The sequence below is a fragment of the Ciconia boyciana genome, chromosome 9, assembly GCF_034638445.1.
Source record: "Ciconia boyciana chromosome 9, ASM3463844v1, whole genome shotgun sequence".
Lineage (NCBI taxonomy): Eukaryota > Metazoa > Chordata > Aves > Ciconiiformes > Ciconiidae > Ciconia > Ciconia boyciana.
This window is the reverse complement of record NC_132942.1, coordinates 28,135,052-28,158,864: the sequence shown is the minus strand read 5'-3', so window position 1 is coordinate 28,158,864 and position 23,813 is coordinate 28,135,052. Positions and strand designations below refer to the sequence as shown.

At 35.9% G+C, this 23,813-nt stretch overlaps 1 protein-coding gene across 8 annotated transcripts in view; it reads left to right on the top strand.

Moving 5' to 3' along the window:
* Nucleotides 1-23,813, top strand: part of FTO (FTO alpha-ketoglutarate dependent dioxygenase) — a 267,160-nt gene that overhangs the window by 103,720 nt on the left and 139,627 nt on the right. For all 8 annotated transcript variants that reach the window (XM_072871902.1, XM_072871905.1, XM_072871901.1 and 5 more), the window contains one exon: nucleotides 16,227-16,351. In XM_072871902.1, coding sequence (XP_072728003.1) covers nucleotides 16,227-16,351 — 125 coding nt within the window. The remainder of the gene's footprint in view (nucleotides 1-16,226; nucleotides 16,352-23,813) is intronic.

Here is a 23,813-nt window from a genome sequence, read left to right as displayed (position 1 = left end):
CCAGAGTTTTCTTCACTTATAACTGTTTTGTATTAGTTTCATATTTCTCTGAAATTAACAGATCTTCCTTAAAAATTGTTAAAGTAAGTCTACCAATATTCAATACAGTTATCTTCACTGTAATAGTTGTTTAAAATGTCAATTCTAGCATTTTTCACCTTTGCTCTTCTGACGTCAGTGTTTGTGAAACTATACTTGAAAATTTCCTCTTCTGATGTTGTTCCCCAAAGTTAATGGTTGGTTGTTAAGACCAAAGCAAGAGTGTTGTACAACATGCAAAACCAGAGAGAGCATGCTTACCTGCTCTCTTTCATTGTTACTTACAGTGAAACTTTCAGCTATTTTGCCTCACACCATCTGAGGGGATCATTAGTGTATATGGTTTTGCCCTCACCTAAGGTTGTGGAAATGAGCAGCTATTTGACTGTGTTACAGCAAGATAATGTGATTTTAAGTGTAGGTCCTTTTGTCACAGCGATGGGTGCTATATCAAGAGAGAACAAGAAAAGCTGCACAAAAAGGTTGTATGGGGGGGCAAGGAAATCGTGCAGAATTTAACAAAAGATGTTATAAAGGGAGCCCCTGATGCATAAGGTTTATGCTTTGTATGTTGTAATTCTGAAAATTAATGTTTCGTGTGTTATATCAGGCTGTTGTGGGCATGTAGTGGTGAAATTACAGATAATAAATTACTACTCTTCCTCCTGAAGCTATATAACCTTCTCCTAATTTTAGCACCACAAAGAAATGCAATTTAGTGGTTTTCTATGGTGTAGAGTTTAGTGCAAATATTTGAACTTTCCTGTGGCCTAGGAAGGCTGGCATTTTAAGAAGTATTTCATAGTTACAAAGATTACCATTACACCACTATAATGATTTTGCAGTGCTTTGCTCAGTGGAACACTAGCCTATTTGTGGGGAAAAAATGTCCAAAGGACATCCTAACTTCTGTTCTCTAAAGAAGTGCTCAGTATGACACAGCATTGAGGAATAGAATCAGCCCAATATATTCTCAGTTTCAGAAACAGGGAAAAAAATTAAATACGAAGCTATTCCCACTAGACATGTAAATCTTACAAAATATATAAGCTTTCCTCTTTGACATACATCAAAGGCATAAAACTTGGGAGATTAAAATATGTTTTGAATCTTGGTTTGATGAGCAAAACTTTCACTGTAATATTTATTATGAGAGGCTCTACTTGTGTTGCCTCTTCCCTTTGTTCTGTTTATATATGACTTCCTTTCTTCCAAAAAAGTAGGAAGTATCGCTTTCACAAAGCTGAAGGATATTGCAGTGGGTTTGTTCATTTAAGCTGAATCGTAGGCCCACGTGGCAGACACAAACTTTTCTTTTATTGTCCTGGGTCCCAGAGGGAGAGCAATGCTTTCTGATGGCTTCCCATGAATGCCTTTCATTTGTGGAGGAGTTTCAGTGGCTTATGCTGACTGTACAAAGATCAAACAGGCAGGAAAATTGTGGTTTTGAGCAACTTAGACAAGATCTTTGTTATTTTCTCAGAAGTTTTTCTTCTCTAACCCTATTAAGGACAATATTAGGACAATTAGTTGTAGTGGCTGATGGAAAAAAGCTCGTTCTATAATTTTCTCTTTAAAATTTAAGTATTTTCTTAGTTATTAGAAAATTTATAGGCATGTATAAAGAAAACACTAACCATAATTGCAGTCTGTCTTTATTGCATTTGGAATCAATGGTATCCAAAATTAAGCTTAAAAAAATGTTGTGGCTGCTTGGTCCTGCAATTTGATCTATATTGGGACACTGTGCCTGCAGAGTTTTGCTGAAATCACCCATGTTTTTTTGCCTGGGCACAAAGGTCTGTCAAACAGATTTGATTATGGGATTTGACCTGTTGAGGTCTCTTTTGTTTCAGGAACAGTTTTTTTTCTCAACGGGTTTTCTTAGCGTTCTTCATAAAGATTTCCTTTTTGCTGTTAGTAAACTTCTGTATTGGAAAGAGATGTGCAGACCACAACATCTTTTTAACTGCAGTGATGGCATGCTTTGCCAGCAATACACAATTTTCATTGTGTTACTCGTATAAAACCTCATGTTTGTCACACAAATTCAGTTCTTGCTGAAGGATTATTTTAATAAAACTAAAATGGCTTAAGTTTTCTGAAGTAAAACGTGTAGCATCTTTAGAGGTCAGATGTAGCTGAAACTTGAACAGCTGTACAACATGCATCCTAGATTGTTTTTAATTGTCTTCCCTTTCTCTAACAGCAGTAATTCTTGTTTATATTGTCAAGAACCTTTCCACTGAGCACAGGCGCACCATACTTTAAGGTCACATGCTTAACCCCACTGCATGGTTACAATGTAAATGGGCCCCCTTTGTTTTCATTAATGTGTGAGGGGTGGGTGCAAGGCAAGGCTGTTCACAAGGCTTAAATAACTTATTGTAAAAGTGTCTTAAAGAAAGCATATCTTGTCTCCATACCACAGTTGTTTAGCATTACTCTTGTGCATCCAACCGACAGCCAGTTTGGCAATGGATTTTTGTGTGTCATTTTGTTCTTTTGACCTGTGATACTTTTTTCTTTCTTTTTTTAACTGAGCCAGTGGATTCACCTCAAATAATACAAAACGAAGAAGCTTTTCCTCTTTCCTTTCCTAATATCCTAAAAGTAGTAAACAAAGTTGGAACTGCTCTTTTCCATCCAAAACCCTTTAAATAACAATTTACCAGTTGCTGTTTGTGTGTTGATGTAGGCATTTAAGACTTTCTAAAAATGTCAAATTAAATTAGTATGCTCAGTGCTTTTAATCAGTTTAAAAATGAACAAAGTATAGCCTTTTTAAATGGTTTCAGGATTTTTAAGTAAGTCTTGTGCTTTTCTACCTGTAGTCATTGATGTATGGAGGAAGGATACCGTTGAAATCTTATGAGGTTTTTTGGTTTTGATTATCTAGAATTGGCCCTGAGTCCCAAGATTTTAGGTGATTTCAAACCCAATGCTGATTGTAATCTGTGGCTGGCATCTGTAGTTGGTTTTGTAGGCCAAAAAAGTTGAAGTCATGCTCATAAGTGCTGCACTGGGTCAAAAATTGAGCCCTCTTTTGGGGATATCTCCGTTCCAGGTTGTTTGCTTTTTTTAAAATTTGGTTATAATTTTGGACCACTAATACAATTTGATTCATGTCTGGTTTTGAGGCACATAGATTTATACCAGCACATGAAAAGAATATATACATGTGGCTGTGATCCATCCGATGTGATGAATTTGATCTAAGAGGGCTGTATGCAACAGATTCTGTGTGTGTACTAAATGTATAAGCACTGAATGAACAAGGCAAGGGGAAACTATTATCTCTAGAAGGTGAAGCAATAATACATGCTTACCAAAGCAGAACACTGTTCTGAATACGGCAAGTTGTAGCTTAGTAGTAATAGTACTTTGTAGGTTTTCAAATTGTGTTAATCAAGATAGAAAATTGGTTTTTCTTTGCCAACTTGCAGTTGAGACAAAAATAGGGACTTTGCTGAGGTGAAAACTCTTCAGTGTGAGCTTAAGTTCATAGTATTTGGTTGCTGTATTTTAAAACCAACATGTTGTGACAATAACATGTTTTCACAAATGATTATCAAAATATAATTTTTCCTCATAATAACTGCTATGCTCTTAAGCTTCGGACACAGAAATTTTATGTCTTGGGTTTTAATTTTCTTACAATTCATCTAAACTTTCTGCATTCTTTTTCATAGGTATTATATATAGAGCAACTTACTATATCTAGTGACCTCTCCAGTATGAGAATAACTGATTGGACTAGTCATAGAAGTTTAAATGGGATGATATCTGCCAGCCTTGAAAGATTATTTTGCACTCAAGAACATAACAAAATTTTAACTTTAGGGTAGTTCTGTCTGTTAATAAAAAATTAAGAAAAGTTTTTGTGAAACAGAAAAAATAAATGTATAGCATTTTAAGACTGTAAATAAGTAGTACAACAAATGTAAGTCTTCCAGCATGCACTCTTCTTGACAACAGAGTTGTTGATGAATATGAAAAAATAATCAAATATTGTTAAAAGGCAGTCCGTATCCTAATGAAAATGTTTTAGCTTATTTTTTCCTGAATGAATCTAAAATTATCCCTGAAAATTAATTTGGTATATATAAAAAGGTTGCATAATAACATCTTAAATAAAAATTTTAAGAAGAGAAATATTTATATGTACGACATTAACAGTTTGGATGATTGTTCACATAGACTATACCTCTTATGTGTGGACTCTGAATGCTGTGAAGTATGATTTGCCCTATAATGTTGTGTTAAAGCGGAATGTGAAGTAGATAGACAGTAACGTTAAATTGAGATTTAGAGCTCTAGTATAGCTCGGCATGATGTATCTTTAAGGGCAGAAGTTTTTGTATGAGAGAACACAAGTCAAACCCTTCTCCACAAATTGCTGTTTTTCATTTCTGCAGCAACCCAGAAGATCCAAAAGATTGGTTTATCTAGGTTAGTGGAGAACATCTCCATTGTGGCATGTACTCACTATGTGTCTGCTAAGGACGCTTGGCCAGTTTATGTTAACACATCCTTGACATTGCTTTAACTGACTAGTGGATTAACTGATCCTTCTCGAAGAGTGCAGAGGTGATTAGTCACCCACCTTTGACCTCTCTCTTAAGTTGGACTTTGCAGCTGAACTTGAGAACCCATATCTTATTTCGCCTATAGAAGGAAACATTAGCAAATGGTAAGGCAGGACCTGTGAATGTTGCAGTGCAGTGTAAGAGAATGTATTGTTAAGGGGTGTCACAGAGTGTTTTCTGTTTGCCAAATTGTATTGCCATAGTTTGTGAGCACATCATGCAAAAGTCACATGTGTTGAATTGCCAGAATCTTCAGCATGTGGCTTTAGCTCAGAGAGTAATTGACATGCATATATTTGCAGTGAATCTGTTGACCACACTGTTTGTTTGTTTTCTTTATTAGGCACATGAATCATATGATAGAAGTTTATTTTCCCTGACTGAATGCTTTGTCATTAATGAAAACTGTCTATTTAATGACTTTCGATATAGTGAAATTTTCAAGTAGTTGGCCATTCAAGCTTTAAATTCTTTCTCAAGTATTCATCTATAAATACTTGAATGTTTATCGAAAATGAATATGACAAATTGACAACATTTAGAACTTGATTAGACTCTAAATAAAAATATTCCCAGAAGAAGTTTTTTTTAAATGCACTAGTAGGTGACAGAAAGTAAATTTTAAAATTTTCTGAACTGATTTATTTTGCCCTGAGCTACTTCCTTGTTCTCTCCTTGTGTGTACTTTTAATTGTTGGGTTAATTAGTTGATAATTTTCCTTTTAAGGATGAAAAATGAATCTTTTATTTTCTTTCTCCTGAGGAGATAAACCAATTACTGAGAGCTTTATTGCTCCCTTCCTAAGAGTGTGAAACAGAGCAAAAATCCTTTTCCAAAATCACAATAAAGTGAAAACAAACCCATATGGGATATCATGGAATATTAATGGGAGACAAGCGCTACTTTGATAGCATGGACTATTAACATGTTGATATTTGTCATATCCATATAGCCATAACATTAGATCTCTCTGATGAAAGGAAAACATGGGCAGAATCCAAATCTAAAGTCCAGGAAATGCAGTGTATAGCATGGTCTTTTACTGGAACACAACTCTATCAGAAGAGAATAATCAATAACTGGCTATAGTCTGCATTAACAGGTTTATAAAGTGTAGGTGTTACAGATATATTGCATTCAGGAGAACAATAAATAGCAAGAAATGTTACTGATTTCCTGTCATGATAGAGGTAGACGGCTGAGTGTCACAAGAGGATGAGAACCTCTGTGGAAAGTGTCCTGTCCTCGGAAGGGCTGGAGGTCTGCCTGCATGTACTGTGGATTAATGCTCCAACTCCATGATGGCACACTGCAGTTAAGCAGGATGCGACAAAAACTGTGACTGCAGGTGTGCTATCTGTGTTGTACCCTGGTCTGTGTATATCTGTATAAAGAGTATACAGGCATACACATAGAGGATGAGGCAGAGTTTACTTTCAGTTTAAGTTACTTTAATTTAGGACAAAGGTTGGTTTTGTTCTGGAAAAAAGTGTAAGTTTCTTTTGAGCCTACAGGTTTGTAAGTTTGAGCAGATGTATTAATTACAATGAAGCATTGCCTTATTTAGCATTGTAGGTGTACCTGGACTACTGAATTCATTTTGCAATTGTCTTTTTTCTTGTAAGTGTAAAATTTGTGTAATTACTGTATATACTAGTAAGACATATTCCCCTTTATCACTCATAATGGGAAATTAGTATCCATATATTGGTGGCATATACATATATAACAGGATTATGTAGCTTTAAGCTCTAATAAGTCAGGATGACATGCAAAACTTTGTTCCTAAACATACTCTGAATGCAAGAGAAGTAAAAATAAGTAATTGCCTGCCCCCCCCAAAGGAATCTATATTTACCGTAAGTACTGCATCTGAAATAGTGACTGTACATATTATGGGTGACTGTTTGATGAGTTAAATCAGTAGACTTCTCTGCACATTCTCCTTTGTCAGTCCCCCATTTTTAAAATTTCATCATGTATTACGTTTATGTATACACTTACACTGGACACCCTCAATGGCCGGTCATCACCATTTGCATGGCCCATATATGAAGTGCCTAGCACATGTTTTTATGTAAAAATATAGTTACGTACTATAACAAAACTGGAGGAGGAGATGGCACTGAAATCAGATTGCCTACTTTTTAGTTAAGGAACAAGGATCATAGCTTGCAAAGAAGTTTATTTCCAAATGCTGTTTTAATCATCAACCTCTAGTAGTGGGTGGTGGTGTCCTCCTTGCTGCTTGACAATGCCATATTCTCCATATATTAAATACATATAATATATCAGGTTCCTATGCTCTCCCCAGGGCTGTGCTCTAAATTCTTTTTCTGTCCCTTTTGCCATGACAGCTAGCATTACTACTGCACTTACACGATTATGAATTTTAAATCTACATAGAGGTGCACCATGGTGTCACTGGGGGTAATGAAGCTGTTACTTGAGCCAAATGTGACAAAACTTCATTTCTGAAACAACATGGTGAGTGTCCCATTCTCACAGGGATATCCACAGACCTGGTGCATTTATAGTACCGTGAGAATGATAAAGGCATTGAAACCCTTATGTCATTCAACAATATGATTCAGCTGTATGTGGTTATCTTGCATATGTACTAAGTTGCTATTCTGCTATGGCATGCATCTTAGAGCACTTCTGGATGTAAGTGGCTTGCTATTTCATTTGATTGTGGCTTGCAGCTTCTTCTTTCTGCTGTGTTTAATCCATTCTGTAACTTGGCTTTTTGTGTTTTAAATTATTTCAATAAAACCAATGACATTGGGAATACATCCCAAATTATTGTGCAGCTGTATTTTTACTAGACATTGTGCTAGAAAGTATTGTGGCTAAGGCAATAAGTGGCTTGATGGCAACAGGTAGTGGCTGCAGTGATGGGAGGAAAATGTTGGTGTTCTAGGCTTTTCCATACTAAATAGATACTAAGATGTGCTTTTCAAGGAAATCAGTAATATGATGTAATTAAACACTAAAAAGTGGTCACAAATAAAAATGCAATAATTAATTCAGAATCTAGCACTCCCTGTTTTCCATCTTTCTTCATGTTTTGGGGATGGTTAAAAATAATTTTTTGGATGACCAATAATACTAAGTTTAGTGATTCCAGTTTGTATTTTGAGTGCTACAAGGACTGGGTGTCTAGGTTGGAGATTTTGGTATAAGTTTTCATCTGTAAATATTTTAAGAGAAGCTTGTATGTAGCTTAGCATATTAGGGCTTCAGTATAAGTTAGATGAGTCAAAGCAAAGCCTTGCTTACATGTGGAATTATCTCATTAGAGTCAGTAAAATTATATGAGTATTTAATTCAAACTAGAGTTCATTTCAGTGTTTGTGAGGTGGTGTTACCTACTTCTGGCTTTGGAGCCCATCATTTTTTTCCTCTCCTCCCTCCCTCCCTAAATTATTCATAATATCTGATGATGTTAATTTTGATATGCTAAGAAAATTATAGGGTACTCTTTTGAGGTCTTTTTGAACGCATAAGATCATTTGTTGTATTATTCTTCAGTGCTTATTAGAACTGCACATAGTTGTTGATGATGAAAATTCTGTCTGCTGGCAAAGTGAACTTGTGCAGGTTGTACGTGGCATGATTCAGTATTGCAAAATGTAAGCTGTCCAGAGTGCACATTGGTGAAGTGAGTCTTGTATTGCATCTTAGCTCAACTGATTTCAGCAATAGTAAATAGTCACTGAAGCATACACTGCTGTGCAGTCCTTCAGAACTTAAGTGTTCAGCGTAACTACTGTTTGCATGTGACCAAAATGGGAAAAGGGAGGTGTATACAAAGGAGTGAATTATAACAAAGAACACTTTCTGCTTCAGTTCTTGTTCAGAAAACATATGTTCAGCCATGCAGGCAACAGTTGGGGTAAGGACACACTGTAGGTTTGGAAACAAAAGGCATGCTCTTTTCTTGCATTCACAATGTTTTCAAACATATTCACTTGTTAGGGACTAGCCTGTCAGCTGGGTCTTCTTGCAAGCATGATTTCTTTTTCCTGACTTCTTTCAAAAGCTTTTTCCCCACAATGTTTTACACTTCATATAATCCACTATGCATGGTAGGCCTGCTTCAGTCTTTGTGCTATTGATGGTTCAGAGGTGGAGGGGCCATGCTCTGGGAGAATGTGGCTAAAGGGTAACCTTTCACTCACCCATACATCTGAAGATGCTAAGCCACTCTTACTCCAAATATCGAGTGGTTTGGTTGCTCTTGATGAGACGGGTTATACTTCACCTTTAGAACATTGCCAAACCGATTAGCGCAGCAAAAATATTTTGAAAGTGTTGATCTTTATACTTCTTTTTTCTTTGTAACTAAGTATTGAAAATCTTTCAGAGACCTATCATAACTGCATTGAATCATCCAGTAAAAAAGACTTTTTTTTCCTCCACTGGAAATTCATTCAGTTTTGGCATGTCAGAGTGACCAAAAACTACTTGGTCATTACTTCTGTTTGTATTCCTTTTTCCTAAATATATGGTTCAAGTATAGTATAGTAGTATACTAGTATAAAAACACTTATATAGGCATAAAGGTAATGGTTATTTCCAAATAAGCTGTGCCTGGTTTGATTCATGACCTTTAAACTCATATAGCTAGAAAATGTACTGCTTTAGCTCCCCAGGTATAGTTAAATGGTACAACTTTCTAGTGTAGACAAGACCTAAAGTTTCTTTGGAAATATCTAAGTGATCTACTGTCTGTAGGTCTGTAGTTTTTTCTAGGTTGGACTGCTCATCTATCAAGTCAGGTATTCATCCTTTGTTGTCAGCAGTGAATACCTCAAAGAGAGGCAGGGCTCCCTACATTTTAATGCATATAGACTTGTATATAGAGCTTAAGTGTATGTCTAACTTTAAGCATTCTACTCTATAATTGGGTTATGTACTTGCTTGGTTTAGATGTGCACCATTGAATATAATGGTAGGGGAGAATATATCATCTTTGTGGCAATGGTTTCACACCAGGAACTTGAGCCTCCATTCGTTTTACCCTACAAAAATACAAAAATTACATGTCTTTCATAAAAATCTCTATTCCTTTATATTTTCTTTAAATACAGACACAATATTTGACTCGGACAAACTGTTTTAATGTTGGCAGAATGGTTATGGAGTGTTATGTTGACTTGTGGATTATTCATGTATTCTGTTGGAGTATTAATAGTGTTAGCTGAATTCAGTAGCCTGGGAAATTACCACTGATGAATGTCCAATGATTAGGATTTCCCACATAAGGCCCTGCAGACCATGAGGATCATTTAGACAACTAGAAAATCCACAGACAAGAAAACTCCATGTAAATATTTTCTAATGGAAGGTGCCAGCAAATACATCCTTGCCAACATATGTCAAAACTGCCAGAAGATCTGTGAGGATGGAGATTAACTTTTAGCACTGTCATCTTAAGAGCCTGACAGGGAAACATTATTTAAACATTTTTCTTTGACTGCATATGACTGAAAAGATGTTAACGGTAGATAAAACTAATATAAAGCAGTTAATGATACTGACATATATTCCAAGTCTGCACCTTTTTCTTTTCATTGAGCTCTGTGTCAGACATCCTTGAGAATACTACAGCTTTAAAATAAATTGTCCTTCCTTCTCAAATGAAATTTGATGATTTGTCTCCAGTCTGATGAAAGAAAGCACGCGCTAGTATATTGCTTCTTTTCAGGAATTTTTTGTTTTGCTTTATAGGGTCTTTAAAAGTAAATTATGTTTAGATTTTGCAGTGACTTCTCTGACTCTCAGGAAGAAAACAGAAAACAGTTCAGGAAGAAAAGTTAATAATAATTTCTTTCCTTTCAGCTCCCATGAGCCTGCCTTCATTGTACAGTTTGCATATAACAGCTAGTAAGAGTAGAATGTAGTGAACCTTAAACAAATCTATTAGGATCACCATGGCAAGAAACTGGGAAAATGGCAGGAAAAACGAACAATGATTCTGTAAACCCTCCAAAGGTCAGAAAAAGGCTTTCAGTAAGCATGCAGAGGCTAGAAATCAAATCCCATTTCCTATCATAAGAAACCAGTTGTTTTAGCAGCAGTGGTTAATGTACTGTATGTGAAAGATTTAAGACTAGTTGGAAAGCTTTGCTTCTGTTTTATTAGGCTGCTATTGAAAAGCCAACAGCATAACTTCAACTAGGTGCTTTGAGATTTCTTAATGGGCTGTCAAGGGCAAGACACCAGGTCTGTGCTATACTAGCTCTTTCCTGTACATTAAAACAACAGGGGCCAAATGATCATATACAGAAGTATGAATTACTTGATGCTTTCTCTGTTCCATATGGTCAGCCATGTCTTTGGCAATTAATCATGTACAGAATCAGTTGAGTGCTCTCTGAAGCATTGAAGTCAACATTTAGTTGTACCTGTGCCAGTGGGGGCAGTGGGGGTTGCGAGCGTAAAATAGCAGGATGAAGAGCTGCTGGCGCCGAAGCCAGAGCAGCTGGCTTCTATAAACAACGCTTTTTTCCTCTTTACCTTTTTTTTACTTTCTTTGACAAACATGAGCCATTTTTCAATATCATCCAAAACATGAGGGTTGCTGAGTGAAACTGTGATATCTGGCATAGTGGATTAATAAACAAAAGGCAGAGAATTGGGTTTAATGTGCCCAAATTATTGGGTGATAACTTAAACCATACTGGCTGCTTCCATTGTATCAATGAAAATGGGTGTGTTTGCTCATATTTTAAGTAAAAATTTTAAAAGTAAAGAAGAAATGAGCAGTGGTTTGTAAGCAATTACTAGCTTTTTTTATCACATGGAAGTTATGACATGTTAAATTAACATGGCTTAATAGATTTCAGGTTCTTTTTTTTTTTTCCCTTCTAAAAGGCACGGTGTCCTAGTTTTACAGAATTTCATCAGGATACTTTCTGCAGTAAGAGCAAAATAAATTCACAAAAATAACAAGGAAGATACAGAACAACACTTAAAATTTTAGCCCTGCCTACAGATTTTACACTTTATGTTTTTCCTTTCTGTATTAGTTACTGATTATTGAGAGATGACTGCTATATTAAAGTAGAAGTGGTTAGTAAAGCTTCAGAAGCTTATCCTATTTAAACTGGTGGTGACTAAATTAAATCTTAACTCAGAATGAAAAATCCGATTTGTTGACCCAATAAAGTGGGACCAAGAGACAAACTGTCCCAAGTGCCACTTTAGTTCAGACTGAAGGCTAATTTGTTTGACAGAATACTAGGCTTCATGTCTCCAGCTATACAATGTTTCTAACCTTAAGTCTGGCTCCTCGAGAGGTCTGTATTGAAGGAAGGAAAATCTAGCTTCAAAAGACCAAAAATGTGCCAGTGGGGGTTTTGGAGAGTTTGCTTCTTTTTCCTTGTTTGTAAGCATGTCATGTTATTCACCCAGGATACGTACAGTTAAGCATGGTAGTGGCCTATTGATGTTGAAACATAGTTTCTTCTGTTGTGTATCTAAGAAAAAAGATATTATTGTAATCCTGTTACAATACCTAGGTTAGCTTTGTTAAGACTCAAAAGGTATCTAATTTTGAGTGTGTATCCTGGGTGAATAGTAAGACTTGGTTATTAACAGTTTCTATTCAGTCCTGTATCACTGGTATATCTTGTCAATGGGTATGAGAGGAATATTATATTGGTCTCTTAAAATCTTATCTTAGTACCTTTCTTTCTGAAATAATAAGAGAAGATGCTCTAATGGCTGTGCCTGGTATGTTAGTATAGCACTAGATTTAGTTTTGCTGCTGTAGCAGGAGGAAGGTAAAGGGTATAATTTCCTAAATACTATCCTTAACACAGAAAACTGGGTTTGCAACTGCTATGTATATATGCGTATATAGCTTTGGACTTTTTTGATAGGTGGGTTGTGTGTTTGTTTTTAAGACCATGCCGTTTGGGATTTACAAGGAAATGCATTAATAGATCTGTAAGGAGAAATGGGGAAGATTTGCTGGAAATATTAACAGTAGTACTTAATAAAGAGACATGCTGGCCAATGAGACAAGAAGTTGCTTCCCCCAAGTGATAAGCAATTTGTGTAATCTCGTTGCTTATGTTGTCCAGGATATGTTTTTGCTAGCTCAGGAAGCAGAAGAAAGAAAGTTTCAACAATTTGTAAACATTACCACCCTCAAGAATCTCTGTGAACACAAAGATGAGATAAGACAGGCTGTAGGCTGGTTACGTTGTTTATTTACTCTACTGTCCTGTGGTCCCAAGGGTGCTGAAAAACACTGAGTCAGTGTTGAGTCCAGTTCAGAAATGTGAAGGCTTCACTCGGCATTGGGCAAAGGGGGCCTCTGCAGACAATTATCTGTCATTAAAGAACATTAAAAGAATTGAGACACAAGGTTGGATTTTCTTTGATGGGATGTGCAACTATAGTGATGTTCAAAAGAAGGTCACTCCTGCCCTTTAGAGCAGGGGTGGTATCGGCTGGGTTTCTGATGGATTTTTATCAGTGTTGATGTGAGGAAATGGCTTTCCCAGCTGATAACATCTTTGACCGAGTTTCTTGAACCCTTGACCTTTATCAGTCGAGTTATATATTGAATCCCCTTGTTAAAAATAAATCCCCAAACAAGTTACATAGAAAAGAAAACTTTCAAAGGAACTTGTTTTATAATATTGTTTTACCCAGGATGCTGCTTTATTTGTTACAATTTGGGATTTTTATTGAGATGATAAGAATAGCAAGTTATTAAGAAATGCCTTTATAAAAGCTACATATCAAGCCCTGCACTCGCATTCCGGGTAACCTTACTGCCCTCAGCTCTCTTAGAAAAGAAGTAAATCAGTTAAATTGCTATGTATTGTTGTTGTATGTTGCTTAGTAGTACTATTTCACCCTCCAGGTAGCTGCAACTGTACTCATATGGCTCAGTAAAGAAGCGTTTATGATGTCAGTGTCAAACTATGAGTTTGACTTGAACTGTGTACATCACCACATAAATGAAAGGTGTTAACAGAAGGCTGGGGCAATATAATTGTTCTCTCACTAAAAATTAAACTATGTTCAGTTTCCAGAATTATTATGTTCCTGTCGATGGAGGGGACTTTAGGTAGTGGAACTCAGTACCAAAGTTGCAATTTGGCCAGGCCATCAGAATTTATACAAAAGCATTATGTGATTGTGAATACTTGGAGAAGTGGTCACCCATTTTCTCTGACTGATAATACTCTAATCACATCCTCTTTTCATCAGATTTTAACTGAAAATTCTTTAGGAACTATCAGTTCTCAATGTTCTACACTTTGGGAATCACTTATTTAGGGAATCTTGAAGTTTGTTGCCTGCAAATAGCTATACTTTCAGCTTTGTGAGGCATAGCATCATTAAACTTGGGGCTTTTCTGCAGTCTTGGAGAGAAGTAGACTTCTACACTATCACCAGTGGATTTCCCTATCCCATTGTGATTAATAAGGCCATCCAAGGATTCTGAAAGGGAAATCTTGGTGCGCTGTGACCTAGCTGTATGGCTACAGTTTGATCATCCTATAATACAGAGATAAGCTTTAGTTATAGGGCTGTGTCAAGTCTTGCACATGGTAAATATAAAAGTTAAAGCCTTAATAGGCGTATTTATTCTGAATGACGAGGCCTGTTAATTTACATCAGTTAAAGAATGTATATCTCTTAATCTCATGTATGTTCTCATATGCTGAAGTTCTTTATCAAATCCTGCTTTAAACTGTGCAGTTGCTGGAAGTGAGGCTGTAAGATCAGCATTGTTGAAGTTGGTGGATATTAGAGTTTGTGGAAAAGATGTTGTAGGTCAGTGCAAGGGAAACCCATGTTAGGGAATCCTTATCTGAAAATACTCTCTAGCTTTTTGTTTGCTTTGTAATGTCAAAGCAGGGTCAAGAATGTGATGTGTATAGACAGAGTTTTGAACATTTTGGGTTTTTACAAGAAAATGTTATTTTTGATGTGTAAATCCCGTATTACGGGGTAATGCCTTTTGGTAGGCCAATTAATAGAGCTGGGAGATGGGGATGAAGGTGCTTTTTGGTCTTTGTCATCTGATATTGGTGTAATAAAATTATGTTCTGTCTCTATGAACCCTGTCATGCTTGTCTCTTGGAACCACCATGGCAGTAGCAATGTCACTGCTTCCTTTACATAGATTAAGAAGTGTATAAACTGCATATTATTCTTTCTTGTGGAAAAAAAAACCTGTCAGACCAAGGATAGATCTTCCTGTTTTCACAAACTGAAGATAATAACAACCATTTATCTCACAGAATCCCCAGAGGAATTTTAGTGGTTGTACATTTGGGCAGGGCAGAATGTAATGGGTATGTGATGTTGAGGAGGAGGCAATATGCCATGTCTTTTTGTCATGTTGTTCCTATAAGAAAGACCATGCTGGGGGCATGGTCATTGCAGCTCTTGGTGATATTTGAGTTCTGTTTTCAAACTCAATTCCACAACTGCTCAGGTTAGAAACATTTTTTGGCCTCCTTTTCTGTGAAAAAATGAGGTTTGTGCAAGCATTCTGGCCATTCAGTCATCCTTCCCAAAACCATTTTAGATACTTCAATACGTTTGCAGAACGTGTGGCCAAAGGTTAGAATAGCAAAGATGATCAAGTGAAAATCAGTGGCTGGTTAAGGCAAGAAAGGCAAATACAATATTTTCACTGAAGGAAAAGACTGCAGCATCAAGTCTAGATCTCTGTGTTGTGGTTGGACTACTGCACGTTAAGTCAGCAGATGTACACTGGTCGACTTACATGTTAGTAGCATGACCATCAGCATGTGCCATTTCTTTTCCCAGCATGTACCATAGGGGAAGGAAGAGGAGAAAATGGTGGGCGAGTTAGTAGTTGAAGGTAAAGATGGAGTGAGGGAGCTGGAGGTAGCTTGATGCGTGGATGAAGGGACGGTAAGAAGATCTGCAGTCTCATTACATCAACATTAACTGTCAACACAACATTTGGGAAGGCCAGTAACTTTTGGTCTGCAGAGACTGAGTGTGATCCTACTGCACAATAACTTAAATCCTTTGCGTGTATGTATATGTGTGTGTATATTAACAATTTTTAATTTATTCCATAAATGAAAAAAGGTAGAGTTTTACTACTTGTTTACTTGAAATATGTCATGATAAAGAGAGCATGGGTACATCATCAGAAATTCCTTTCAGAAGATACAATACAAACATGTATTTTCTACTTTAGCTTCACCAAGGGTCAAAGGGGAGGGGGAAATCCCCCAAACAAATGCTGTATTGAGGGAAACATTTCTGATATGATTTGATACAAGAAAATATTTAGAAAAGAATTATGTCTCAAGAAAATGAGAGCTACAATGCACGATGTCTTGTGTTACTTAAAGCAATGAGATTTTAAGGTTTACCTTATGTGCCATGTACATTGATTAAATACCAAATATATGGTGGCCATTTCTAACCATCATTTACTGTATTGATTTGTCAGCAGTGGAACTGTAATAAAAAAAGCTATTGATTTACTGTCCTTATTTGCTTATGGGCTTTTTATTAATTTTACACATTGTTTCCTATTTCTAGATTATAATTTTTCTGTGTTTTTTCCCTTTAAGACAAGCCTGGTCCTCTCTGAAGTTGGAAAAGAGGAACAAATTGAGGAACAAAGGAAAGAAACCATCAGCTGCTTCTTGCTAGTTCTTACTGAGCGACAAAGGCTGCGTAAAGAATGGACAGCAAGGTGAGAAATTTGAGAAAAATAGTAAGATAATAAACTTAGAAACAAGAATATCAAATATACTCCTATAAATCCACCGGGGGGGGGGGGGGGGGGGGGCAAGTTGACATTAAAAAAAAAAATCAAAATTTTTTACTGTTCAAATAGTATTTTTACTTGAATGGAATAGTCCATGTTTCTGCTTCTGATTTCAGAGTTACTTTGAGCGGTAGAATGCTCCCTTATTGTGCTTATATAGTGCAATCTATTGATAACAGCTTGATAGGCAGCATACATATTTGAGGACTGGTATCACCTTAAGTGCCCTAAGGTTTTCCTTATACTGCTAACAATATGAGCAATAGTCCTTGCTGGCATGCCATGCTAATAGATACCCTTCTTGTCTGCTTTCTTCATGATCCTCACATTTTCTCATGGTGTCCTACTGCTGTTAGCTGGGTTCTATTGGGTGAGATTGGCATAAATGTACATATTGCTAGAGTTCGTGTCATGTGACTGTTTTATTATACTTGAGTTCTTAAATTGAATGTATTGCCATGGTAATAAATCAGGTGATGTTGTTAACAATTTTTAAAAGTTGTTTATGTTTTTGTTGGAAAAAGTTTATCTTCCTGGAATGTAGTCAGATGAATGCATTTCAGAAACTACAGATACATCATACTCCTAGTTCTTTCAGAAATATGTGAATTCAGAAAAGAATTTCCACTGTATGCCACCTTGTGTCCTTCTCTTTAGCTGCTAAATGAGGTGATGTCACCTTTTTTCACATCTATTTCTAAAAGCTATAGATTTATATTCATTTAGTAATCTCTTTTTTTCTTATTTATGATATTTACATAAAATAGCTAACAGTCTATGACATTCTTCTACCAAATGTACAGTTTTCCTTTAAAACCAGGAGATGTCCTGTGCTTACAATTACATACAGTTTTTAGTCAAAAGATTTTTTTTAAATGAGATTCTGTTAATCAAAATTAGCACTTAATGGGCATGATTTTTTTTAGCTGCACGAAATGTTCCAGTTAAGGGAGTTCTCCTGTGTTTTGTTAGTGTGTAATTTTGGAAAGTTCCTGAAAATTCTGTGAGTTTGACTTTAAAAAGTTAATTGTCGATATTGGATCTGACACTTGAGTGGCTTTGCTGTTCCCAATAATTACAGTGAGTGGACTTGAAACATTTTAGAAGCTTTAGATAAAAATGAAACATTATTACATAGTAGCAATTATTATTACAAGTTAGAGGCTGTTTTTTATAAGTCTGTGTTCTTATGAGTATGGAATGTTTATTTGTATACTAATCAGTCAAGATCTCAGAGTGGAAAAGAGCTTAGTAAGGTGGGTCTACAGTATTGTTCGTATTATCATGTGGTTTTTGTTTCTTCCTTTTTGAGGAATTTAAAGGATTTTTGTGGGGGGTTTTTTTGCCTTCCATCACCATGCTTACTAAAAAATGCAAATGGTTTGGCTACATTGGGAACAGAGGAAGTCACTTAAGGTTTTTCCATGGGACACATGCATCTTTGTTGTGAACCAGAATAGAAACCTTCGTAGAGATAGGAAAAGGCTAAACAATTCTAATGAGTGGAGTATCTTTTTAGTGTTCTTTTAGTTTAACAATGCTTTCCTAATATACAAAGTCATCAGGAATCATGGCAATCAGGACTCATTTAAAAGTAGTGTGGTTACAGCATTTCTGGCCTCTGCTCACAATGTAATCAGAGGCTGGAGCCAGTGTTGCAGCTGTAGACATAGTCTAGTCTCTGACACGGAAACGCTGAAGTTCTTGGGTGGGGGTAGGGAGAGGCACAAGCAGACAAAGTGCAGGCCTCCTTAGAACTAAACACCTGAAAGAAAATTTCAAGAGCATTGTGCCTTGAAAGTTCAGAAAGAAAGTGTCCTTTGAGTATTAAATATCCATAATCCTTTTTCTTTCCATTTGATGTTTCCCATCCCAGTGACCTATCTGAGAGTCTCATCCATATGATCTGCATAAACAGACTGTTACCATACACCTCACTTTACTTCATCAAAGCTTCAGCTAGATGTCTGAAATGAAGCACTGAGTGTGGTAGCCATCAAGCATACGGTGGTGAAAGTTATAAAACGTCCGTCGTGGTACTAGCAGGGCTGCCCATGTTTTAGAGATCAGTCTATTGTGTACTTTGGAATTACATGAGAAAAATGTGCTTGGACAGGAAATAATTAGCACTTGTCAAAGGGCAGGCAATAGGTTACAGTATTTTACTTTCAACAGGCTATCAGGGGATCAGCTAGATTAGATAATAGAATTTTTTTCCTCTGGAAGTTAAATACAGATGACTCTAATTACCTTACATTGTGCATTAGAGAGCACATTATGAACAGTACAACTTCAAGAAATTTAGGTCAATGAAAGGAGGGCAGCTGGCAAAAACTTTACTCTGCACGTGGTCTTTGTAGAGTTATATAGGGATTTTGTTCTTTCATGGGTTTTATTTGTGCCATTGACACATTAAATAAAAAAAAAAAAAAACATGCAGGGAACCGTTCATACAAACTGATTCAACTTTTAGAAATTTAGCCTTTCTCAGAGAAAGGCATCTGAACTGTTTTGATATGTGTATGTATCTACTTGGTTAAAGCATGTCCTTGCATTATTTAAGTTGTACCAGTATTTCTGCATATTAACCAACTGAAATTACCCTTTAAGTTTTTATTTCAGCTCCATAGTCCAAAACACATGGTAGTGCACTTAGCCTTATGGCTCGCCATTTCATATACTTTTGACTCAAAGATGTCATCAGTATCTTAACTATCTGGGCAGGTCTTCTAGGGATTCAAGTTGTTCTATGTTGAGTGGTAGTGATCCGAAATACTTCAGGTAGGACTCAGTGAATGTCCTCTAAGTGTTAACAGAAATGGTCCAGAGTTTCTAAAGCCCCAGATTTGTTTATACTGCATGATAGTGCCTGATGGACAGGTTGTTATAGCTGTTAAAGAGCTGCTCTAGCCCTTTGAACTGACCCCTTCTTGACCTCTGCTCATAGAAGGTCACCGTTCAGCTTATAAAGTAAGGAGAACCCTAGATTCTACTGTAACAAATAGAGGGTAAAGGGAACAGCTGTGAATTTTGGACTAACCATGCAAACCTGTGTAGACTTTTTAGGGTCACTGTATGATAATGAAAATTGTTACCAAATTATATGGAAATTTAACAGCAATAGTGGGAAAGAGAGGGTGGAGTCTAATGCATTGGGTTTGATAAATGAAGTGTGAAGTTACCCATCTGGCTCTAGACAGCCCTCTTTTTCTCTACGAAAGGGAAACATTTAAAAATAACCATGGTACATCTAGAATCAATGACCCATACAGAGAGCTGGAATAGATCAAGATTTAATGGTAGCTGTGGAAGAAATTATCATTTGAAAAGTGAGACAAAAGATGAAAAAGTACAGTTCAATATCTGCACCTGATTCATTTTCAAAAAAGGCCTTATATTTTTAGCCCATTGATGATGCTATTGACATTTTTTATTTTACTTTTTAACTGGAACCAGAAAAGTTGTTATATCATAAAGAAACAGTTTGGAATTTAAAAAAAAAAAAAGAGAGAGAGAGAGAGAGAGAGAGAATGTTGCCGTTTTCCTGATCAGTAAATGCCCCAGAGAACTGGACAGTATAGTTCAATAAAAATTGCATCTCTTATTCCTCCTAATAGAACTTGTATCATGTTATAAGAATATTGTCTTTAAGGCTTGCATAACATACTCTGCTTAATTGCTACTAGTTTTTTGCTATATTTTTCATATAGATGAATTTACTACCAAACTAATTTGTCATCAAGAAATCAACAATAGATTAATTTAAAGGATAATGTTTACCTACATTGAAATCATTAACGGCTAGGAAAAAATGTGGTTAGTTAAATCATTACTAAGATAAGTCTTTTACATGCAAAAATTTTATTAGTCCAAAATCGCTTTATTATGACGCAGACTTTGAGGTCCATTTTGCTATTTCCCTGAGTGAAATTGCACTGTTTCCCTTAGAGGAAATTCAGACAGGTAATGGAAAATGTAAAGTTTTGGAGAAAGTGTAAAGCTTGCTAGGAAAAATAAAATTATTTATGGTGGTTGTATTTTCATAGTTGTGCTACTTAGTCAAATTCTGAAATCTTAAGAGTTGTCTCTAAGCCATCATGTAATGACAAATTGACATAATGAAAACAGAATAAACACTCAATAAATAATTTGGACCAAAGTAAACACAAAATTCTTCTGGTTCATGAGATAAACAGCAGAAAAGTGTTAATTGATTATATCTTGTAAGAATCAATAGCTTAAAACCTTGGCTTATTGAAATAATACAATGAAAAAATCTATTTTATGAGGTCATTCTACAACCCATAACATTTTGTAGATCAGATCACTGTGTATTTTTAGAATTGTTATATTATTCCATCTTTGTACAACACTTCAAAAAAGAACCTCTTACTTATGGCAAACCGTATAAGTTTCAGGTTTCAAGTCAAACTTCAGCTATAATTCCTTAGTGTTTTTTGCCTTTGTCAAACCCCTTCTTAGATCTCACAATTTTGACATAACAATGTGAAGGTAGGTATTTTTTTCTAGCTACAGTGAACGGTTATCATACTACTGAGATAGTCTTAACCTCTCAGCACTGAAATCTGGATTATTATGTGGATATTTATATGGGACTTTAAATTATAAGTACATAATGTGACAATTGAGTCCTAATCTGTGATAATGCTGTTAGGTTCTGTAATAAGAACAATGAAGAATATGAGAGTGGAATCCTAAAATAGTACGCATGTTAAATGAGATACAAACAGGAAGATTTTAGATATTTTAGTTTTTGTTTTGAAGAAAAAGTTAATTTTTTTTCCTATGCCTTACCTCTTTATACCTTGGAATTTTAGATCATATCTAAGAAGGTAATTGAGGTAGATTTTACTCTTTTTAGCTCCAGTAGGAGAAAGTGGTGCTGACGTAAAGAAGGGACATATTTCCTTCTGTAACAGAAGAAAAGTCCATGGGTTAAGAAGTTAGCATGGGCTTTGGGAAAATTGGAACAGTTTTTTTCCTTCTGTCACAGACTTTGTGTATTTTTCAGGAACTCACTAAATGATAGTTTTTAAATGAAATGTGGTAATACCGGTTGAAAGACTCGTTGACAAATACTGAAATGTTTTACACTCTCACAGGCCTGCCAAGATGATAAATATATGAAATATTGTGAACTCTTCAGAAACTACTGCAATGGGAGCTACACTGGTTCCAAAGATTTAAAAGACAAATTGCAGAGGTATCAAAGTCTGACAGAGAGTGGGGGAAGGTTTTGGGTTGTTTAAAACTTTTTTGGTTGTTTTGTGTAACGTTAGAATGAGAGATTTTTTTTTTTTTTTTTTCATGTTGAGGAATCCAGCGCCGTGTTTCTGAAATTAGTAAGAATCTCACTACACACAGCTGTGTGATCTCTAGTGGGTTTTTTGTAACAGTTGTCCTCTCTGGACAATGTGTGTGTCAGCTGGAATAGATACTCAGTAAGTTACCAACAAGCATAGACAAAAATTTTGATTCATCATTTTGGAAATCACAGGGGGGGGAAAAAGAAGATTATATTTGGATTCTTTGATATTCATATTTTGTGTGTGTGCATGTGTATGCTCTTTAAAAGAAGAAAATTAAACTGTTCAGCACCCAGTATGTAACCTAAAACAGTTTTTCAGAAAGTAAATGTACATTGTGACTTAGATGGTGACGCTGAATACTGTATGTTAATCAGGAAGATGCTTTGAGGCAGACTGAAAACCAGTCTTGCAGCTTTCAAATGAATGGAGAAAACACCGCGCCTCCAATGAAGTTGTCAGGTCTCCTGCTGTAGTTATGCTTAGATATCAGCTGCCTTGATTGACCTTTGACTTTTCTCCAGTTGCTTATTACCAGACTTCTTTTGCTTCTCGTGACCCTTCCTGTTTTCCGCCTCTGTCTTTCACCTGTGTTTCTTGTATTGAGGAGTCTTTGAAGCAGTCAAGCTTGGGATCAATAGGTACAAGTACTCTACAGAACAATGAAAATACTGCTTGATTAAATGCTGCTGTTTAACCACCGCTATTATTTCCTTTGAAACTGTCTTGACCCTTTACCCTTGAAAAGACTTTATGTTTACAAGCTGTGGCTACTTACACAAAATGCTGCTTCTTACCTTGTGATGTCACTATATACACAACAAATATGGTGTAAAAAATGTTACTTGATGTAGGGACTTAAAACAAAGGGTATTATAGGGCAGTCTGGTAAAAGTTGCAGAACTTCAGCTCTGTGTGTGGCTTTTGTGTGTGTCAGACTTTTTCATTAGGCATTTTATAGGGATTGTTTACTCTGAGGGTTTACTTTATCATTTTAGTTTAGTTTTAATGCTCCACTTCGGAAAACCATAAAGAGATGTATCATCCCATACCCAAATAACGACTAAATCAAAATTCTTTGACATTTCCCTTTTTTGATTTCATGCTTTTCTTCTTGTTATGTTAGATGGATTTTTCAAAAGATGATTCAGTGACACTTCCAAAACTGACAAATTACATACATTTAGTCCTTATTTGTACTGCAATTAAAGTTTTCAAAACAAAAAATTATAAAGAATTTTCCCACTCTATCAGAGTGCATTTGATGATTTTTATTTATTTATTTATTAAGCTAAATTTGTTAGAGGTTTGACTTTATTTCACCTGGACAGGATTTTAAAGTCAGCATGGGTGACATTTCCTTATTTATGTAAGCTTTTGTGATTGCAGTACAAGAAAGATAGTTAGTGTTGTTTTTCCAGTGGTTTGACAATGATTTGCTCACTACCACTGGGAGATCTGAATGCTGGAAATGGAGATTATTGTGTTTCCAGGCTGCAGGATACTGGAGATTGAATAGAACACAGAGGTGACAAATTTATAATCTGTGGAGACAAAGTGTTAGCCACATCATCAGACGGTTGAACCACAAAGTAGCATTAGCATCAGCTGTCATCATTCCTGTAAGAGAGAATGGTGTCTGCCAGAGGCAGGGGAAAAGGAGAAAAGCCGTGAGAATTCAGTGTTGTGTACAGTGCTCCGTAGCTGCCCATATTAGCTAAAGACCTGGTGTTATAAACTAGGGATAAAGTGTGACTGGTCCAGAGAATGAAAACTTATCATAGATTTATTTTGCTTTATCCACTGAGGTTTCTTTCTTCTGCAATATCAATCCATATTTTCCTTTGCATTCAGCAAAATGTGCTAATGTCTTGGTATGTATCATCCATAAAACTACTCACAAACTTAGTATGAACTAAAACTTTGTCTAAAACTAGACATTTAAAATTAAATGAGTCTAAAGATAGAATTCTCCCTTCTGTAAAATAATAGAAGCCTTATCCAAACAGGACTTTAGTGTTGTTAGTACAGTTATTGTTCTTACAGCTTTATCTGTCATA